The sequence below is a fragment of the Passer domesticus genome, chromosome 15, assembly GCF_036417665.1.
Source record: "Passer domesticus isolate bPasDom1 chromosome 15, bPasDom1.hap1, whole genome shotgun sequence".
Taxonomy (NCBI): Eukaryota; Metazoa; Chordata; class Aves; order Passeriformes; family Passeridae; genus Passer; species Passer domesticus.
The window spans coordinates 12548219-12567302 of record NC_087488.1 but is presented as its reverse complement, the minus strand read 5'-3'; the positions used below and the strand labels follow the sequence as shown (position 1 = coordinate 12567302).

The following is a 19084-nucleotide window of genomic DNA, read 5'->3' as shown; positions in this document are numbered from 1 at the left end:
GTCCAAAGAGAGGCTTCTATGTGTGCTGAATTGCATTTTTAGTTGTCTGCCAAGGGCACCAGAGCCTGGAGTTGTAGTTGTCATTCTGCTTATCTGCTGGAAATAAAACAAATATTAAATAATACCCAGTGTTGTGGTCTATAAGAGGATTTTAGTCCACAAAAACCAAAGACCATCACAGTCTCCCATGCACACAGAGCTGGACACAGTGCTTCATGGTTTTAAGACATTTACATTGTGGGAAGGGGAGGATGCACAACCATCCCTTCATTCCCTAGATTATGAAAACGCCTCATCACTGAAATTCATTTCAACGCTGCTCATTTCTTGGTGCTTTTCCATGTCAGGAAATACTGGACAAAGGCTCGCTCACCCTGCTCCCAAATCCCCGCATTGTCCCCAGCAGGGAAGGGAAATGCAGAGCCGGGCGTGCTGAGCTCAGCACAGCAGCATCCCGAGCCGGGCCGGCCCCGGGGCGCCACGAGGGGGGAAAGTGGCTGTGACAGAGCTGGCATCAGCTCGTTTCAGGCCAGGCTGTGACTCACAGAGAGAAAAAAGGAAACAGGGAGAAAAAGCAATCTCCGATGGTCAGGGTGTAGCTGAGCCCCGGTCAGAGACACCATTCCTCTGCCACGTCCCTTCTCTCGGGACCCTGGGGTGGATGTTGGATGTGCTTTGGGGGTCCCCATCTTTCCTTCGTGCCTCCGACACGTGTGACCCCTCTGGGTCACACGGCTCCATCCGCCCGAGCCCCGCAGGGCAGCGGGGCCGGATTAGCCCGCGGCGTGACCGCGCTGGCCCCGCCGGCAGCAGAGGGATTTGCTGCTCCCCAGCCCGGCCTCAGCCCGCTGGGGATGCCAGCCCCGCACGGCATCTATAAAATCCCCTCTGTCCGTGCCCCGGGCTGGGCTGGAGAGCGATGGCATTGCGGGTGAGCGCTGGGGACAGGGGGTGGCACCTCCAGGGCTGGGGGGTGACAGTGGGTAAAGGGAAGGGGAAGAGAAGGGGCAGAGAGGTAGAAATCCAGAATAACACAGGGGTTATTGCTCCTCTATGTCAGTCTGGTCCAGGCTGCTGCAAAAGTGAGTTTTGTGATGCTCAGTAAAGGACAATAGGAGAGGTTTTCATCCTGCTTGTACCAGGGCTGGTCTGGGGTGGTGCTGCCCTAAAGACAGCAATTCTCACTTGGAGGCTTTAGCTGAGAGCTGTGTGCTGCTCTCCATCTCTGCCGGGACAGCCAGCAGCAGAGGGAACAGCCCTTTCCTGTGTGTGCTGTGTCTCTTGCTGGGCTTGGTGTCATGGTTACAAACTAAGGGTCAAGGCAAGGTGAGCCTGGGTGCTGCCATCGTGCCCTTTGAATCCAGAACTCATCAGCTCCAGCAGCTGTCTGTGCCTCAGGGGGTGAACACTGGTCAGAGCCTTTCAGTGCCCATGTGTGGGGTGCCAAAGCTGCCCTCCTAAAGTAGCCAGGCATGAAGGTATGAGGTTGGTCATTGCCAAATGCCCAAAAACATGCATGTCCTAAAAAAGCATTGGAAATAAAACTCGTGACAGAGAAAGAAACAGGGGAGTTGAAGTCCTGAGCCATTAGAAGGGAGAAACAGGCACACAGCTGGCAGTGGAGATGTCAAGGCTGGGGAAATTTTCCTAATGTGAGCAAGTTTGTGAGATGGGATGCTCAGAAATGCAAGATCATTAGAGCGCTTAAAAAAAAAAAAGTGGGGTGAAATGGCAAGAACTTCTTATTAAAATGAGTTATTTAATAAAACTATGAATTATTCAAGAAGGAACATTTTCCAGCTCATTTTATGCAAGTTTAACCTTGGAGATGGGGAGAGCACGTGGAACAGGGGCTCGGGCAGGAACTTTTGGGAAGAATCAGCCGTGTAACACTGGATGAGCTCAGTCTGGATGTCAGTTTACACCTGCTCCTCTGCTTCAAAGCCATCACAAAGTTTTCTGCTTCAGATTTTGTATTGCTCAGGTGCAGAGAGAAGCAGAATACCATTGTGTCCTGACAACAATGAAGGCATTCAAGTTCTTCTTTTATTTTGGCTTTCTGATCCCGCTCAGCTCTTTACAAAAGACCTCGGGGACAGCAAATCCCACCTCATCAACTGGATGTCATAGAGACTTAATTTCTTATCAGTTTAGAGTCTCTGAGATTATTTAGGAGTGAGAAAAAGACAGGGATAGAGAATGTGCCTGTGTGGGAAGGGGAGAGAAAGAAGATAACAATGAAAATGTGAGAAAGAAGTGTCAGGACTGAGTGGGGCAGTGCATCTCTTGCTGTGTCCTCCTCCTTGTCTGCAGTTTGAGGCCCTGCACCCAGAGGGAATCTGTCCTGGATGGAGCATCGTGGTCAAGGGTGAGACCAGCTCCAGCTCCAGCATGTAAGGACGTGCTCTGCTCCCAGCCCTCCTGCCTCACAAGGGCCAGGAGCATCGTTCACAGCTCTCCATCCCTTTTCTCTCACTGTTTTAGGTTTGAGATTAATTTGCTCTGTGATCCCGGAGACCAAATCGCTCTCCACTTTAACCCTCGCCTCTCCAGCTCCAGAATTGTCTGCAACTCCTTCCTCAACAGCCACTGGGGGCAGGAAGAGGTTAACAGCACCTTCCCCTTCAGAGCAAAGGAGCCCTTTCAGGTAACTCTGTCACCCCAAGGTCTCCTCAGGTGTGACAGCAATAACCCAGCCAGTATTGGGGTGCTCCCCTTTGCCTTTCCTGCCAACACCATACCCAGCAACATCCCCTCTCTGGCTTTGTCTCCTGTCAGTAATCCTGTAATAACCTGGTGATTTATAACCAGCTCTGGCACAGACCTGCAGAGATCCAGCAATAATCCCTGGATGCTGCCTTTGTTTTCAATTTAGGCTTTGCATTTCCACCAGATTTTGTTATCATGAAAGGAAAAACTCAGTTATTCCCTCTTTGTGCCCAGAGTGGGGGTGAGCAGTGTGTGTCAGCTCTGGCAGGGTTTGAGGTGGGTGGACAGATCCAGCAGCTCCCTGACATGACAGAAGCAAGCTCCAGTAAGGCCACCTGAACATGACACAGTCTCTCTTTCAGGTTGAAATCTACTCTGACCAGGACTATTTCCACGTTTTCATCAATGACAACAAAGTCCTGCAGTACAAGCATCGACAGAAGAATCTTTCATCCATCACCAAGCTGCAGATTCTCTATGATATTGACATTTCTTCAGTGGAAATCACCAAACGAGATCTTTACTAGAGACCAGAGTTGGGACTCTCTCACAGACCATTCCCCCTCAAGCTTCTGACTCAGCCAAGGATCATTTCCTCCCCATTCCACATGCCACCACCAGCCAGGGAGATGGCCACGTGTCCTCATAGTGAAGGGATGGTCATTCCCATCACCCAGCCACATTGCTAACCACAGCCCAGCCCTTCAAAGACCTTCTGCCCCTACAGCTTAGGGTGCACAATAAGCTTTGTAGGTCTGATCATTGCTGCACATCAAAATCTGTCTTGAGTAGTCTGGACACCTGAATGTTGCCTTAGAAATTGTGTTTGCCTAAAAGCAGGGTGTGCATGAGCACCAGGCCTCAGCTGGGCATGTGGGGAATGTGGATGTTAGGGGTGGAAAGGGATGTTTCTTTCCAGGAGCTGGGTAAGAATGATACCAGATTTGCCAATAAAATCAACCAAGGAAATCCCTGCTGAGATATTCCTCCCTGGGCAGATCAATCTCATCATTCCTTCCCTGCCAATCCAGGCACCTGGCATGAGCAGGGGCTGGTGGCTGGGCAGGAGGAGACACTGCTGAGGTCTGTGTGGTTTTGGCACTGGGAAAATACTGCTTTTTTTTGAGGGCTAATGCAAGGTGAAGGTCCCTGGCATGCAGAACAGTGTGATAAGACTCAAGGTGCCAGGTGTTGCCAGGAATTCCTTTCACCAGCTGAGAGATGTTTGCTCAGCTCTGCTCCTGCCAGCTCCAGGCTTGTCAGACAGACCCCAGAGTGATTCTGCGTGTCAGAGAAGGGCAAGAGCTTGGGGAGGCACACAAAAGCACACGGTTCCTCCAGCATGCACCAGAAATGCAGCTGGACTCCAAACAAAAGGAACTGAGTAAATCAGGGTCTAGAAATTTTGATAAGGTTGGAATGAGCAGAGTGCCTGGGGATATGCATGGATAGCCTCTGGCTTTTCTCTGCTTTATTGTTTTCTTTTCTCCCCCTTTTTAGTTGTCTTTCAAAACAGTCCACTTATCCCTTGCACCCTCTTCTCTTTTCCAGACTCTTCCTTGGAGCACAACATATCTGTGACTCCTTGACCTGGCCACAGCAGAGTAAAAGATGTTCTTTTTACTTTGTTTTAATTACGCGCGTCATAAACAGCATAATGTCACAGTGTTAAATCTGAACAGGAACTTATTCCAAAAATGCAATTACAGCTGCCCCCTAGTCACTCTTTTGTTCCTCACATAGAAGACAGAGCACATTCCTGATGGAAAAGGCAAAGATGATCCTGCCTTGCCAGTCCTTTTCACTGAGGAGAAATAATTTAATAAGTCAGCTCTGATCCATCCTTGCCTTTGGATGAGATCTCTGAAGGTTGCAGCTTTGCTCCAGCCTTTTCTCAGTGCTCAAATTGGCCATTCCCAGCACTACCTTCTATTTACAGTTTCCAGGACTTGTGAGGAAGAGTTGGGTGTAGAAAACCACAACACATGATGCCATAAACCTGACATTCATGAACCTGTCAAGAAGTTTGCAGTGTTTTTCCAGACTATCAAAGGCACTAATGGGAAACCATCCTGTTCTCGTAGCAAAGGGCTCACTGGGAACACAAAATGGTGCCAAATGGTACCTTTTCCCTCCAAAAAGAACAGAAAACATGTTTCGGAAATGGCAGTGGTCTTAATGGCAAGTCAGGAAAGTTGGAGATGCTGAGACTTCCTCTGGCCTGGAATAAATCCATCACCACTGGGACAGGAGAGTGAACTCAAATTCTGGTTGTTGTGATATAACCCAAGGCTTCAACACACTTTGCTGTCGTGGCCATGCCTTCAGCAAAACAGGCACAAACCCAGACAAAGCCAGGCCTGCAGGGATCTCTGTGTCATCCATCTGATAATGCTGAGCAGCATTTGAAAGAAATTGTCCTTTCTGTTTGTGCTTTTTTGGGGGGGCTGATAAAGACAGATCATTTTTCATGGAGGAAAAGTGATGAAATGATTTATAAGGGTAATACTTTGTACTTATATGGTCACCAGCTACATCCATGGCCCCTGCTGCAGAAACACCCCAAAATGTCATTGTTCCCCAGAAACGAGCACAAAACACCACAGACAAACAGGGCAAAAACACTTCAAGTACAAATAAATAAAGAGATGCCACAAAAATCAGGCAGAGACAGAGATTATGCCCTGACTCCTGGACACATGCCCCCCAGCTCCTGCCAGCAGCTGATCTCACTCCGTTGCCATCTGCACCAAGAGAGCCCAATCTCTCCTGACACATCCCCAGCTCTGCTGCTGCCTTCAGGGCTTTATCTGCTGCCTCCTCCAGCCAAAACACAGCCAAGGGTGAAGGGGGCAGAAGAGCAAGAGAGGTCTGGGAATCTGCAGAGCCCTGCTGGAAGCAAAACTTCAGGGCTGGCTGTTTATAGCTGTTTTGCAGAGTTTTATGGGGAATGAGATGCCCTCCAAGTCTGTGGCCCTCATCTGTCCCCTGAGGAAAAACTCCAGAAAAAAATTAAGCCCTGCAATTACAATGGTCAATGAAACTCTCTGGAGCAGGCCTGGCACACAGGGAGGCATCGTGTGCTGGATCAAAGGGAACAAATTAATCCTTTTCCACATTTCTATCAGCCTCCCTGTTCATGACCTGGAGGGAGAACTGATAAAGACAAGCTCCTGCCCAGGGTGTTTTGAAGGGGAAGGGGCTGCAGCAGCTGGGGGTGCAGCACTGGAGGATCCCACCAGAATTTCACTGCCCAGCCTCAAGGTCAAGCTCTGCATTTTTGCTGTGGCCAAGTTCTGCAGAGGAGCCAACTGGAATGTTCCAGAGAGAACATTGCTGTGGGATGGAGTAGGGACTGTCCTGGTCAGGATCTGCAGATAAAGCACCAATTGCTGCTTTACACAAACCAGAAAGGGATACCTGGGAAAGAGAGATGTGTCTCAGGAGGCAAAACTGACAGAAGTGATGACCTCCCACACGGGCTCTCCCTTTCCCACCAGTTCTCTCCTCAGGCTGGATCTGCAGAGCTCAGAAACGCTCTGCTTCATCCCCAGATCGACAAGGGGAAAGTCAAGCTCATAATTCTTTGTTCTTGAGCTGTGCCAGAGCTCCAAGGGCCCAGGGCCCCTCTGGCAGTTTCACAGATCTCCCGTGGAGCATCTGCTGATGCGTGACCAGAGCTGCTCCTCGGTGTCCCTGACAGCACTGGCAGTCACCACACACCCCAGCAGTTCCCTCACAGGCTGGTGAGCAAACAGCTCCCTCAGCAGCCTCAGCCCATCTCACCAGCACAGCACAGCCTGGGGACACGGGGCTGACTGACACCAGCCTCAGCAAGTGACAATTAATATCAGCCTGGGTCCTGCCTGGAGGCAGGAAACTGGGGGGGAAGGGGCAAGGACTTGTTGCCAATGCAGTGACAAAAACTTTCAGGAAAGTTCTAAAAAAGAAGAAAGTCACACCGGCTGCTTCTGCCCCATACTCCCTTTAAAACTTGGTACCTTTTTTTCAGCCCCTTTTTCTTTCTTTCCCATTCCTGCACAAAAGCCCCCCAAACCTACCAAATTTAATGCTGGGTGTTTAGCTATTTATTCAGTGCTAGAAGGCAGCTCTGGTGAAGAAAGGCAGGAGAAGGGCAATTCTTTACCATTTAATTAAAAATTCCCTTTCTCCTCCCATTTTGATGCCCCCTTGAACATCTGATGGAAACAGCTGGGCTGCAGCACAGATCTTCTCTCCACTCACAGTAAGCAGCTGTGCTGTGGCACTGTGACCCTGGCCCTTTGTCTGTGGCATCTCTAATTTCCCCCATACCCCAAGGGCTGTTTTCCCAGCACAGAAATACCTGCTAGAAGTGCAGACCTTATCAGCAGTGACTTTCTGCATTGCACCTCTGAGTGCCTATCTAAGAGGTTGCTTTTTGAGCCCTTGTGGGCTGTCCAACTCCTTCAATGCTCAGCAGCCGCAGGTGTTTGCTGGCAGGACTGAGGAACATGGAGGGAAAACGTTCAGCCTTTTTCTGAAGATTGTGAGGAAAATAAAACAAGAAGAAAGGAGTAGTAACTGAGTTCTGGTAGGGAAGGGGAATTTCTGAGTCTACAGGCAGCCCCAGAATGCAGCTAGAAGAGTCTCTGCAGGAAAGCAGAGGGGTGTTTCTTTCATTGCAATTAAAGAGAGGTTTGTAAAGCCGTTTTAACTCAGCACCTCCATCCAGAGCCAGCTCAGACAGAAAAGCACACCTCCCAGGCCTGATTTTGTATGCATGGTGGCAGGTACCAGCTCCAGACATGAAAGGCTGGAGAAGGATTATTTTCTGAAAGAAAGGCTCTGGTCTAGAAGTTGAAGAATTGGAAGCTGATGGTATCACTTTATTTGGCAGCTGAGTTATTGTGCATCAATACTGCCTGAGGAAAGCGTGACAGAAATTAGCCTGATGCTCAGATTTGCTGGCCCTCCAATCCCACAGTCTGTCCAAGACCCTCTTGCCAAAGCCAGATGCAATTTATCATGTTGTTTCTTCAAGCTATATGGACATCAGTAGCCAAATCTCTGGTTTTAGCAGAGTACAACAGCCTGTGGAGATCTGGATGTTTTCCCTGCACCTTCCCATTATTGCAAGATTTTGGGGTCTTAAAAAGCACTTATAAAGATCCAATTCTAAAAAGAATATATAACACCTGTGTGTAGGAGGGAACCAAGGCACTTGCAGGAAATGAGAGCAGAAAGGAAGGAGGGAACCAGGTGGTTTTGTCTCCAGCCTGGTGCTCTCACCCTGCAGCTCTGGGCCTGACCCTGGAGCCAAAGGCTAGGCTGGGCTGGGACTTTTCCTCATCTCTCAGGTGTTGCCCCAAGCCTTTGTGAGCCAACATGATGAATCCCTCCAAGTGTCACAGCTGAGCCAGCCCCTTGTTTCAGTGAGGCCCAGGCTGCTGAGCAGCTCACCAGCCCAAGGAGTTTCCATCCACCTGCACACAGACACCATCACTCTGCTCTCCCATACTCACCAGCATTTTTCTAGCTTGTTTCATGCTAGAAATGATGAAAGAACCACCAACAAACCCTTCATTTTCCTCCCCTCCCTTGATACATCCCTTTTCCAAAGGCTTAGCAGCTGCTGTTTGATCTATGCCATAAAAACCTTTCTGGTTTCAAAAATTGGGAGTAAAACTGAGATGCAGCTATTTCACCTTGTCACCTCCTCCGCCTCTGCGGCGAGCTGCAGCTATTGTCAGCTTTCATTTCCTGAAGTTCCTCTGAGCTGTGAACACACTGGAAGCAGAAGGACAGACCAGTCAGTGGTGATGAGAGGGCACTGATTGTACTTCCAGTAAATTGCCTGAGCCTTTCCACATGAGTCACTGCACAGAGAGAGGTGAGGCATTAGGGAGAAAAAAGTTTGCAACTGATCCTGACAAGGGTCTAACAGCCCCTCGAAGCCTCTGCCTGCCTGGTTTTCTTTAGTTGTGGGGATTCCTTCTAAAAGGCTGCTGAAAATAAATAACAGCTCACAGATAATTTTATGCTGTCAAAACGTTGGAGAACATTCAGAACTAAAATCACATCTCTCCCTGCTTCCTAGCTAATCCTCTCTTGAGTCCAGACAGCACAAATCCTGAGAATTTCCTGATTGCAAATATAAAATATAGGAAATCTGGTTTTTAAACACATAACACTTGACTTATCACTAAGCCCTTGTTGCAAAAGTGCTCAAGTTCTAATTCTTATTGCAACCTGATCCCTGAGGTATCTGCTTTGTGACAGCTAGGCAACGTATCACCTAGGCTGAGAGTAAGTTATTTCACTCAGAAAGACAAACTCCCTCCTATTGTATTCTGTAAAATTTTTATCTCCTCTCTGATACTAGCAGATCTAGGCCCCGAGAGTGTTTTTTTTTTTTTTTCTGCAGAGCCTTTCCTTCCTGCCTCCCCGCTTTTTTCCTCTGCAAGCCTCTGCAGCTGGGAGAAGGCAAAACAGTGGCAAATTTAAAGCCTTTGTCAGACTTCCCCCAGATGGCAATCAGCTGATGAAACCCGGGAAGATTTGTCATCTGAAAAGCCATTTATTAGCCTGTTGCACCTGGGTGTAGAGCACCGAGGAAGATGTATTGATATTCAAATGCGGAGCAGGTAGAAGGAGGGAGGGAGGATTTACCAGCCCCTGCTCACAATGCTGTCTCACCTGGCAGTACCACTCCTTGGCAGCACCAGTGAAAAACTGCTTGGAGTCATAACAGGACGAAATGGAGCCCCACAAACCTGCTCAGACCACCAGATTCCCTCAATCACCAAATCTGCTCATTCTGGGCTTTGCTTTCAGTCTGGTTCTGAATATTTCTCCCCAGGGTTTGTGGTGCTTGTACTGGGCAGGAGGATGAGAGCACCACACAAATGTGGGCATGGAGGAAATCCCATTATTGCTTCAGAGGATCCTAGGTCCCAGCTCCAGAGAGAGAAGGGCTGCATGAATGCAGGCAGTGTTAGAGGGTTGGTCTGGGTGTCAGCTGCCTCCTCTGCCAAGTCCTGGCACTCTGAACTTCTCAGAGGCTTGACCTGATGCTCATTATCACTTCAAAAATCTTCTCTGTAAATGTGTGCAGTGATTTAGGGATCCACAGCACTGATTTCTCCTTAAAACACTCACTTGGTTACTCATTGCACATCCATTCAAGACCCTCCATTTAATGAGAGAGGGTCAAGCTCACTTGGTGTGGCCCTGGCTTTAAACAGGGGCTCTGCAGGAGCTTGTTTAGCCCTGCATTCCCAGCCTGCTACTTGTCTGAACTTCTGCAAAAACCACAAGCAAAGACATCTGAAAGACAGAATTTTCAATCGCTCTAATGCCAAAATGGTGTTTCATTGTTCTTGAGCCGGTGAACATTGTATTAGACAAATTCTTCTGTGCAAAATAATTTTTTTCTTTCAGCCACTACATTTCCGGAGCACTCAATCTAAAAGGCATCCAATAAAAAGGACAGAAGATATGGAATTTGGCACATATCTGTTTATGAAAACAGACCAGTGAATATTCTCAGACATAAAAATGCACACATTCTCCATCTAAAATCCTCCAAAGGAGACTGGAGATAGTTTAAATGTTTCATTCTTTGATTGGGGGAGGACTAGTGGGAGAACAAAGATTTTCTCTCTCATGGAAGTAATTACAAACAACAAACATCAATTCCCAGATGTTTTTTATTTGCTTCGCTGTTTTATTTTCAAAGAATCTGAAGTGCACTTGGCATCTCCTTTGTATTGCCTTTGATTGTGAGCAGCGTTGGCCTCTTATCTCCTCCTGGATTCACAGCAGCATCAAAGCGCTGACATCTGCGAATGTCACCCGGGAATTGTGATGAGGACCTGGACCCCGGGGCCAGAAATAGCTCAGAAATAGCTCGTTTTTTGCTGTCCCCAAAACGGCGGTGCCGGAGCAGCGCTGGCAGGGGACGGGGCAGTCACCAGCAGAGGGAGCGACAAAGCCAGCTCAGAATCCCCGCGCCGCTGGCACGGAGAATTTGGGGAGTTTTGTTGCTGGCTTGGAGATTTATAATAAAATATCCCAGAGAAGGGTAGATTTTATTTTTAAATCAAAAGTGAGTTAACGGTGATGTTGTTACTCTCTCCCGATGGCAGAGAGCCAGGTTGCTGTATTACTCAGTGCTGGAAACGCTCACAGAGCTTCCCAGCAGGGTCCTGGGAGGGGGAAGGGGTGGGCAAGCACTGGGGCAGATGTGAGGAGGATGTGGGGGAGTCTCCCTTGGCCCCAGGTCCTCCTGTGTCCGTGCCATCGGTCAAAAAGTGTGGCAGGCAGAAGGGACAAGTGGCAATGGAGGTGGGTTTTGTCCAGTGCTTTCCAAGGGCAATCCAAACAGCAAAATCAGGGGGGAAACAATTTCACCAGTGCCAGTGCTCACCCCAACACCCTGGAATGTGCTCCTAGCTCACCTCACACAAGCAGCACCACTGACAATCTGTCCCAGCAGCACCAATCCAGCCCTGCTGGACTGGGACCAGCCCTAATTCTGTTTCACCTCTGTGAAGGGGGCAAACCCCAGCCCACCTACCAGCTGGGCAAGAACAGGAGGGGAGAGCAGCTATATCCTCACAACAGGGCTGATGTGCCAGCTGAGACACATCAGGCATGTCGGGATGGGCACTGGGAGAAAGCCAAGAGAGCCAAGTGCCCTTTGGTCGGGTGCCAGCCATCACACAGAGGTCAGGGATGCAGATGCACTGGGGACCACACAGGTATCCCCTGGGTATACAAGGAAGTCTGGGTAGCAAGTGGAAAAGTTAGAATGGGGAGAGCACACGAGCTACTGCAAGTTCAAAGTCACCAGATGCAACCAGAAATTTTGCTCTAGCTTTACACTCTCAAGGTCCAGCTCAAGCTGGAGAATCCTCAGGGTTTCCTGAATTTGCACCCATTGTTGGGACACTGCAGCTCTGTGTGATACCCAGCTCCTGCTGCAGTGGGAGCAGGGAGCTTGTGCTGAGGCAGCCAAGCTAAATTTACCCTGGCCTGGGACTCTGATGCGCAGTGGGCAGGGCAGGTTTGGGCACTTGTAGCTGGCATGGGAAATGTGAGGTTTTTTTGAGATTCTGGCGAAGCCCCAAAGTGGCTGACTCACTCCTCTCAGGTCAGTTGTTCACAGCTGTAACTCCAGTGAGACCAGTGGGTTATTTCTGATGTGCTTTGCTGTATGATCACAGCCCAGCCCCTTGCCCTTGCTGCTGAAGGATGGCTCCTGTCTCGGGTGTACTTTATTTAGCTTCCACTTCAAAGCTGTTCTGGAAGAGGCAAACCAAAGTGAAAAGGGTACAGCATTTCTTTTCATTGGAGATTCCCCATCTTGAGTTATCTGGTGACTTTGAACTTGTTAGAATCAATGGACTTGTTATAATCAATGCCCTGTGCTCTCTGTCAGCTGCACACAGTGTAGGGATTCGTCATTTGCTGCTAGAGATGACTTGGCATTTGTGAGTTGTGTCAATGGACGCAAAAGCAGATTCATTCTAATTATATTGAACCATTGATTAACTTGGTAATTTAGTCTTGAAGTCCTAAAGGTCCCTCTGCAGTAAATCATGTGAGTTACAAATAAAGTGCACCAAGGAGAAAAAAAAAAAGTTAATGTATTTATTATCTTGAACACTTGGAAGGCAACTACCTGGACAAAACAAGCCCTGGCACATTTCTGCACTCTCCTCTCTTGTATTCTGTTAATACCCTACTAAAAATGTTGACTTAAACACCTCCATCCTGTGTTTTCCATGTGTGATGGCAGGTGTGCTGTGGGGAGGCAGTCAGAGGCTGGCAAGGGCTCGGGTGCATGGAGATTTCCAATTGCCAGCTCCAAGACTGGTCTCTGTAGTTGCCTCATTGCAACAGATCTGTTTGCTTATGGAGCAGCTGTGAAACTGCAGCAGATTTTAGGTATCCATGGGAGTATCCACGCATTTCTCTGTGTGGAATAATGTGTACCTGGTGCTCCAGGCACTCTGCAATTAGTTTGTGGAAGCTGTTTGTCTCTGAAGACCTATAAATACACAGACAGAAAACTGCAGGAGAATGAGCAGTTACACACTTAGAGCAAATGCATTCTCACACAGGAGAGGTTTGCAGGCTGGTCACATCTGCCTGCCACCCCCAGTGCAGCTCCACCACTGATCTTTCTTTCATTTCACGTAAGGCTGACCAAAAATATTTACTTCATTCTTTCACATGCATAGAATAAAAAGGATGGGGAATTTCCCAGTGAAAGCAAGGGCATTCACCGTTCAGTGACGAGCAGCCTCCACTGGGCTGTACTTGTTACTTTGCTCTCCCTCAGAGAAGGCAAAGAAAGAGAACAAAAACTAAACATTTCAGGCAGAGCTATGAATTCCTCTCATCAAACACTGTCCCCTGTGATACACTGGCATCCTCTGAGCACCTCTAATCAAAAGTTCCATTTTACAAACCAACCTTGCTCCCCAAACAACCACTTCAACTTTTCAAGACACTTTTCCCATAAACGTTCCTCTTCCCCATCCCTTCAATTCAACAGAAAACACCAGAAGTTGGGTTTCTTTGTGCGGCGCTCCTCGTTCAGGTGAGTTCCCATCGCACCTGTGGTGTTGTTAACACTTGGCGTGCCGGGATCCGCCAGAAACTCAGCATGGCCGGGGATGTTTGAGTAGAAGTGAAGCAGGATCCTCCCCGCTCTGCCACAGCTGAATTCAGAGACTCCAGGAGAGGAGGAGGAAGCGACCACCAGGAACAGTCCCGGAGTGTCCCCTCCCGGTCCCTGCCTGCTCCGTGCCCGGCCGGAGCTGTCCCTTCAGCACCACGGCCGGCCGCGCTCCGGGCTCCGGGCGGCTGGCACGGCTCGGCTCGGCTTAAACTATCCCGGGCTGGCCCGGGCAGGGGCTCGGCTCGGCTCCTTCCAGCTTGGCCTGTCCCGGGCCGAGCCCGGGCGGAGGGGCGGGGGCTGCTTTGCGGGAGGAGAGTGCGGTGCGTGTGTGGATGTGGGTGTGTGAGTGTAGGTGTGAGTGTGCGTGTGTGTTCTTGGAGTGCCAAGGGGCTGCGGGGTTGAGCCGCACCTGCCTGTGCAGAGAGGGGTGCACGGAAGGGTCTGCGGGGCCCCGCAGAGGTGCGGGAGTGGGTGCGGGGGTGCGGGTGAGGAGGGAGCGGGGCGGTGGGTGCTCACCTGTAGGAAGGTGCGTGCAAAGGGAGTGTGAACAGTGTGCGGCTCTGCAGATGTGCTGAGGGATGTGTGTAGGGTCCGTCGGGGTCCGCGTGTGTGCGTGAGTGTGCGGGGGTCGCAGAACAGGACTCGGTGTGTGGCTTTGTGAGTGTGCGGGGCTGCAGGGTGTGCGGGGCTGTGTGTGGATCTCTGTGCGGGGCTGTGTGCGGTCTGAATCTCCACCTAAAAGAAATGCTGTACCCTTTGCACACTGGTTTGCTTCTTACAGAACAGCTTTGAAGTGGAAGCTAAATAAAGTGTGCGGGGCTGTGTGCGGTGTGTGCGGGGCTGTGTGCGGGGCTGTGCGCAGGGCTCTGTGCGGTGTGTGCGGGGCTGTGTGCGCGGTGTGTAGCGTGTGCGGGGCTGTGTGCGGTGTGTGCAGTGTGCAGGGCTGTGTGCGCGGTGTGCGGGGCGTGCAGCGAGTGCGGGGCTGGCTCTGTGCGGGGCTGTGTGCGCGCCGCGCGGTGCGCGCCGGGCTGGCGGCGCGGTGGGTGCGTGGGTGCGAGCACGCGCGAGTGGCAGCGGGTCGGGCGCTGCCGCCGCGCACACGCACGGACACACGGACACGGGGACACACGGACACACGCGCACATCCACGGCAGAGCTGCCGGCGGGAGGAGCCCGGCCAGCGCTGCCCGCCCTCCGCCCGGTGAGTGCGGCCGCGCCGCGGGACCGCGGGAGAGACGGGGAACCGGGGAGAACCGGGGGGGACCGGGGGGAACCGAGGGGGACCGGGAGGGAACCCGGGGGGAACGGGGCCCTGGGGGCTGCCCGGGGCAGGGGTCCGGCAGCGCGGCCGCGGGACACGCAACTTTCCGGGGAAGGAGGGAGTGAGGGACGGAGGGAGCGGGAGGAGTGGCTGCGGACCGAGGCCGGGGGTGCTCCTCGGGCTGCGGGGGCCCGGGGCTCCTTCCCCGTCCTCCCAGCGGAGGCGCCGTCTCTCCGCGGCCGGGCAGGGGCTCCCGGACCGGTGCCGGTGCCGCTCTGCCCAGCCTGGCCGCCCCGCGCTACGGCCGCTTCTCAACTAAGTTGCGGATAAGAAGCTCCCTTTGAAGGGCGATCGCTGCCCCCAGTCCCCGCTGATCCCCCTTCTCCACACCCTCTTTTGCAGGCAGGGCTGATCCCAGCTCGCCATGCCCGGAGCACTGGAAGCAGCGCAGAAGGCTCTGCCCCGTTAGCACAGGTTGCCCGGGGGGGACTCAGCCATGGATTCGTCCCCCCCAGAACCCGGGGCCCCCCCTGACCCTCTGCAGCTCTGGCAGGAGGAGAACCAGACCCAAGGCGGGCTATGGAACGGCAGCCAGGAGCTGGGGTGGGAAGAGCTGGAGAAGATGCTCTTCCTCTTTGCAAAGGAGCCTGTCACCATCAGCCTCACGGTGATGTACTTGCTGTCCTTTGTGGTGGGCTTCGTGGGCAACATCATGTCCATCAGGGTGCTGACCCGCAAGCGCCGCAGCCGGGTGTCCAGCCTGAGCGCCACCCGCAGCCTCCTCATCAACCTGGCCGTGTGTGACCTCATGGTGGTGTGCATCTGCATGCCCATCACCGTGGGCAACCTCATCTACAAAGCCTGGGTGTACGGGGACTTCCTCTGCCGGGCAGTGCCCTTCATCCAGGCTGTTTCTGTCTCTGCCAGCGTCCTCAGCCTGACCGTCATCAGCGTGAACCGGTACTACAGCGTGCACAACCCCCTCAACGCCCGCTCCTTCTTCACCCAGAGGAGGATCCTCAGCACCATCCTGGTGGTGTGGGTGTTGTCCTCAGGGATATGCATGCCCCTCATCTTCATGAACAAACGGGATGAGATCGGGGTGGTGGAGGGCTTGCCCCTGGTGTTTTCCATCTGCAGGGAGATCTGGCCTCAGGAGAGGCTCAAGCAAGCCTACAACTTTCTACTCTTCTGTGCCCTGTACTGCCTGCCCGTCCTGTTCAACATGGTCATCTGCTTCCTCACGGTGCGCCGGCTGTGGAGCCGCAGCAGCCAGCTGAAGGAGAGCTCTGCCCTGAACCGATCCCTGCCGGCCTCCAGGCTGAAGATCCGCAGGAAGGTGGCACAGATGGTGGTGGCCCTGGTCCTGCTGTTCGCCATCTCCTGGCTGCCCGTTTACCTGATGGACATCTGGATTGATTTCAACATCCCCAAATCTTTGCAGGATGTGACTCCTTCTCCTTGGATCCTGCAGCTCAGACCTTTTGCCCAGTGGCTCGGCCTCACCAATTCCAGCCTCAACCCAATATGCTATTGCTTCGTTGGGAACCTCTACAGATCAGCCAAGGAAATGAAGAGCAAATACCACCAAAGGATGGTCTCGCTCTTTAACTTCTCTCTGTCTGAAGGGACAACTCATTCCTCAGTCCCAGAGCTGCTCTCTTACCGGAGTTCAGTGGAGCCTGCAAGGAAAGGACCCTCTGCCACCCCCTCCATGGACAGGAGATGTCAGGGAAGTCATGCCCATAAGAACAAGTGTGGACACTTGAACTCCTGCCAGCACCCACCTCTGAATACTGTCTCCAGCGAGAACACTTCCTTGTAATTCTGCTCAGGAAGTGCCACTCATGCCCTCATCTGCATTTAAGGACTCTAGAGATCTTTCTGAACCCGGTGTTTTAATGATGGAAAAGAGCTTTCTTCTAATAACTCTTGATACCATTTCAAAAATGCCGTGACAGGGAAAGAAACAGGTAATGAGATAAAAAGATGATGTATTTTAACTCAGAGGAAATTTTAGGACAAATTATTTTTACTGGGGACAACTGGATGTGCAGCCTGTTGCCCAGTCAACAGTCACATAATTAGGCAGATCAAGTTCCCAACGAGTGAGCTCTCCCTGCAGCTCCATCCCTGGATGCAGAGATGCTGTTTGGATACAGCAACGATTTGACTGCTTGCTGCTGCTCACACTTGCTGATGAAGAGCAGTGATAAGAGGCACTCTGTGCTCCAAATCCATCAGTAGTAGTTGCAAGCAGTGAAGAAAAGCTGGAAACAGCATCATAAAAAGTAATAGTAAATGGAGAATTTCACACACTTTACCACTTGAGATTTCATTGTCTGCTCGTATTGTTTCACTCCTCCGCGCAAATAAATTCTCCTTATGTGAAGAGACCATGCCAGAAGTACTAAAGCAACCATCAGCATCCCACATTTGGGAATTCAGAAGGGATAATGTGGCCTCAGAGGTAATTTAGGAAATGAAACAGGAAAATATTTTTTGGGCATCAGCTCTCTTTCTTACAGCAGTTCTCCTGTGTGTGGAGTGGAAAGAACTGGGCATCTATTAACATGATTTGCACTTGGAAAACCAGCCTTGTTCAGCTGTGTCTGCACCAAACAAAGTCAATGGCATGTGAAAATAAAAATAGAAAATGGTTTATAGGTAATAAAATCAGAAACAAGTAATGCAATGCTGTTTGTCTGGGAAGGAGCAAATCAAAGTGCTTGCTTTTCCTGAGCATCACAAGTAGGTTAAAACCTGTTTCGTCCATCTTCTCCTTTAAAGGAGACTTTGATAAATAAATGGTACATTTTATTCTGTTAGCATTGAAAGACTCCAGTAAAGCTTGAGTGTTCTGTTGTTCTGAGCACTGGATCTGTATGCACAAAGGAGACCTTTCTCCCCAAGGTCTAAGAGAAAACACATCAGATCGGGCAACAGGTAGGAGACAAAAAATGTACAAGAAAGATCCAAAAGGCTGGAATGATACCAGAGATGAGCCCCTTCCCTGCCCAGTGCCAGGGAAGAGAGGATGTGCACCATCTCCTGGTGCCAGAAGAGCCCATGCCCAGCTCCCTGTGCCCCAGCACGTGGCACAGCAGGTTTGTGCCCCTAGCAAAGCCCAGACTGACAGCAGCATCCCTGTGAGAGGATTTTGAATTTAAAGGAACTCAGGCTTCTGATGACTGGGAGCTTTTATTATCATTATTATTATTATTACTGAACAAGGGAAGGATGTTTAAGGAAATCCAAGTTTCATATAACATCCTGCTGCCTTCCAGGGTGCCTTTTGTAGGCAAAAAAAAAAAAAAATACAGACAAGAAAATAGCCATTCAACATAACCCTTGTAATGATCACTCAATAGCATTTAATGCTGACAATGATCTGCCTGGGAAGTGAAAGATTCCTCCTTTCCAGGCAGTGCCATCCACAATTTGTGTTCTCTTTATATGAACGAACAAGACATTACAACTACCCAGATTTATGGCTTTTATGTGTGCTAGAGATGAGAACATCTGCATTTTTGCAGGTGATATAGGAGTGTACCTACTGCCTGATCTTTTAGTAGCTGTGGAGAAAAGCCTGTAGAGATTTTATTTTCTCTTTCAAGGCATATTTTTAGGGCTGGTAAAATGTGGCAGACTGAGGAGCATCAAAAGCTCACTCTGAATGCCCACTGATTCCATGCCTGTAAAAAGATGTTCTCCATCTGCAGACCAAATGTAACACAATATTGTAACCCCTACATTGCCCTGACCTGTATATTTAATCCTGCCCTGAATAAACTACAATGAAGGGGCCATGGAGCTCCATTCCCTGTGGTTTCCTGGCTCTGAAAACGGACAGGATCAAGTGATGAAGTCAAAGATGCAAGATATCCATATTTTAAAATATCCCAGAGAATTCTTTTCCCTTGAATTTGTGTGTCAATGCCTGGGTCCTGCCTGGAAGCCTCTGTACCTTCCATGGAGCAGAAATACCAGGAGCTGTGTTCTCCTGAGTGTACCTGGCCCTTCCCCTCCTGACACAGGTGCCTTCCTCCAGCCCCACAGCACTCCCGACCACTGAGATTCACAGAGGCAAAAGTCACTTCCACTAGGCAAGGTTATCTCCTCTTCACACTTCTAAATGTATTTTGCAGTTTTGTTCAGTGTCCCTGTTTTCCTATAATAAAGTCAAATTGCTCACTTAACTCCTCTTTGTCTCCTTGGTTGCTTCTTCTCTATCCCTCACACCCCAACCTCTTCTCCACTGTTTCTACAGTGAAATCTCCCCATTATCTCTCTCTGCCTGTGAATTCCCTTCACTCTAATGACCCATTCATGTCTTCACTCCCTGATGAAAAATCCCTTCGTGTCCTGCTGATCTGAATGGCCCCTTTTGTGCTGCAGACACCTGTTTGCTATGCAGAACACTGATTTATTTTGCAGGGCTT

General features: G+C 50.4%; 2 protein-coding genes across 3 annotated transcripts; both read left to right on the top strand.

The window, feature by feature from the left end:
* Window positions 1–919: 919 nt before the first annotated feature.
* Window positions 920–3518, top strand: GRIFIN (galectin-related inter-fiber protein). Its single transcript, XM_064390722.1, has 4 exons — window positions 920–931; window positions 2314–2393; window positions 2485–2647; window positions 3072–3518. Exons 1-4 carry the CDS (start codon window positions 920–922, stop codon window positions 3234–3236), a joined length of 420 nt encoding a protein of 139 aa, XP_064246792.1. The 3' UTR covers window positions 3237–3518.
* Window positions 3519–14321: 10803 nt separating this feature from the next.
* Window positions 14322–17964, top strand: LOC135281490 (galanin receptor type 1-like). Of its 2 annotated transcripts, none has more exons than XM_064390414.1 (2): window positions 14322–14582; window positions 15049–17964. In XM_064390414.1, the coding sequence occupies exon 2, from the start codon at window positions 15139–15141 to the stop codon at window positions 16465–16467; it is 1329 nt and encodes a 442-aa protein (XP_064246484.1). In that variant the 5' UTR covers window positions 14322–14582; window positions 15049–15138; the 3' UTR covers window positions 16468–17964. The 2 variants fall into 2 exon arrangements, with proteins under 2 accessions (XP_064246484.1, XP_064246483.1); XM_064390413.1 differs by having other exon boundaries at window positions 15045–17964.
* The last annotated feature ends 1120 nt before the right edge of the window (window positions 17965–19084 follow it).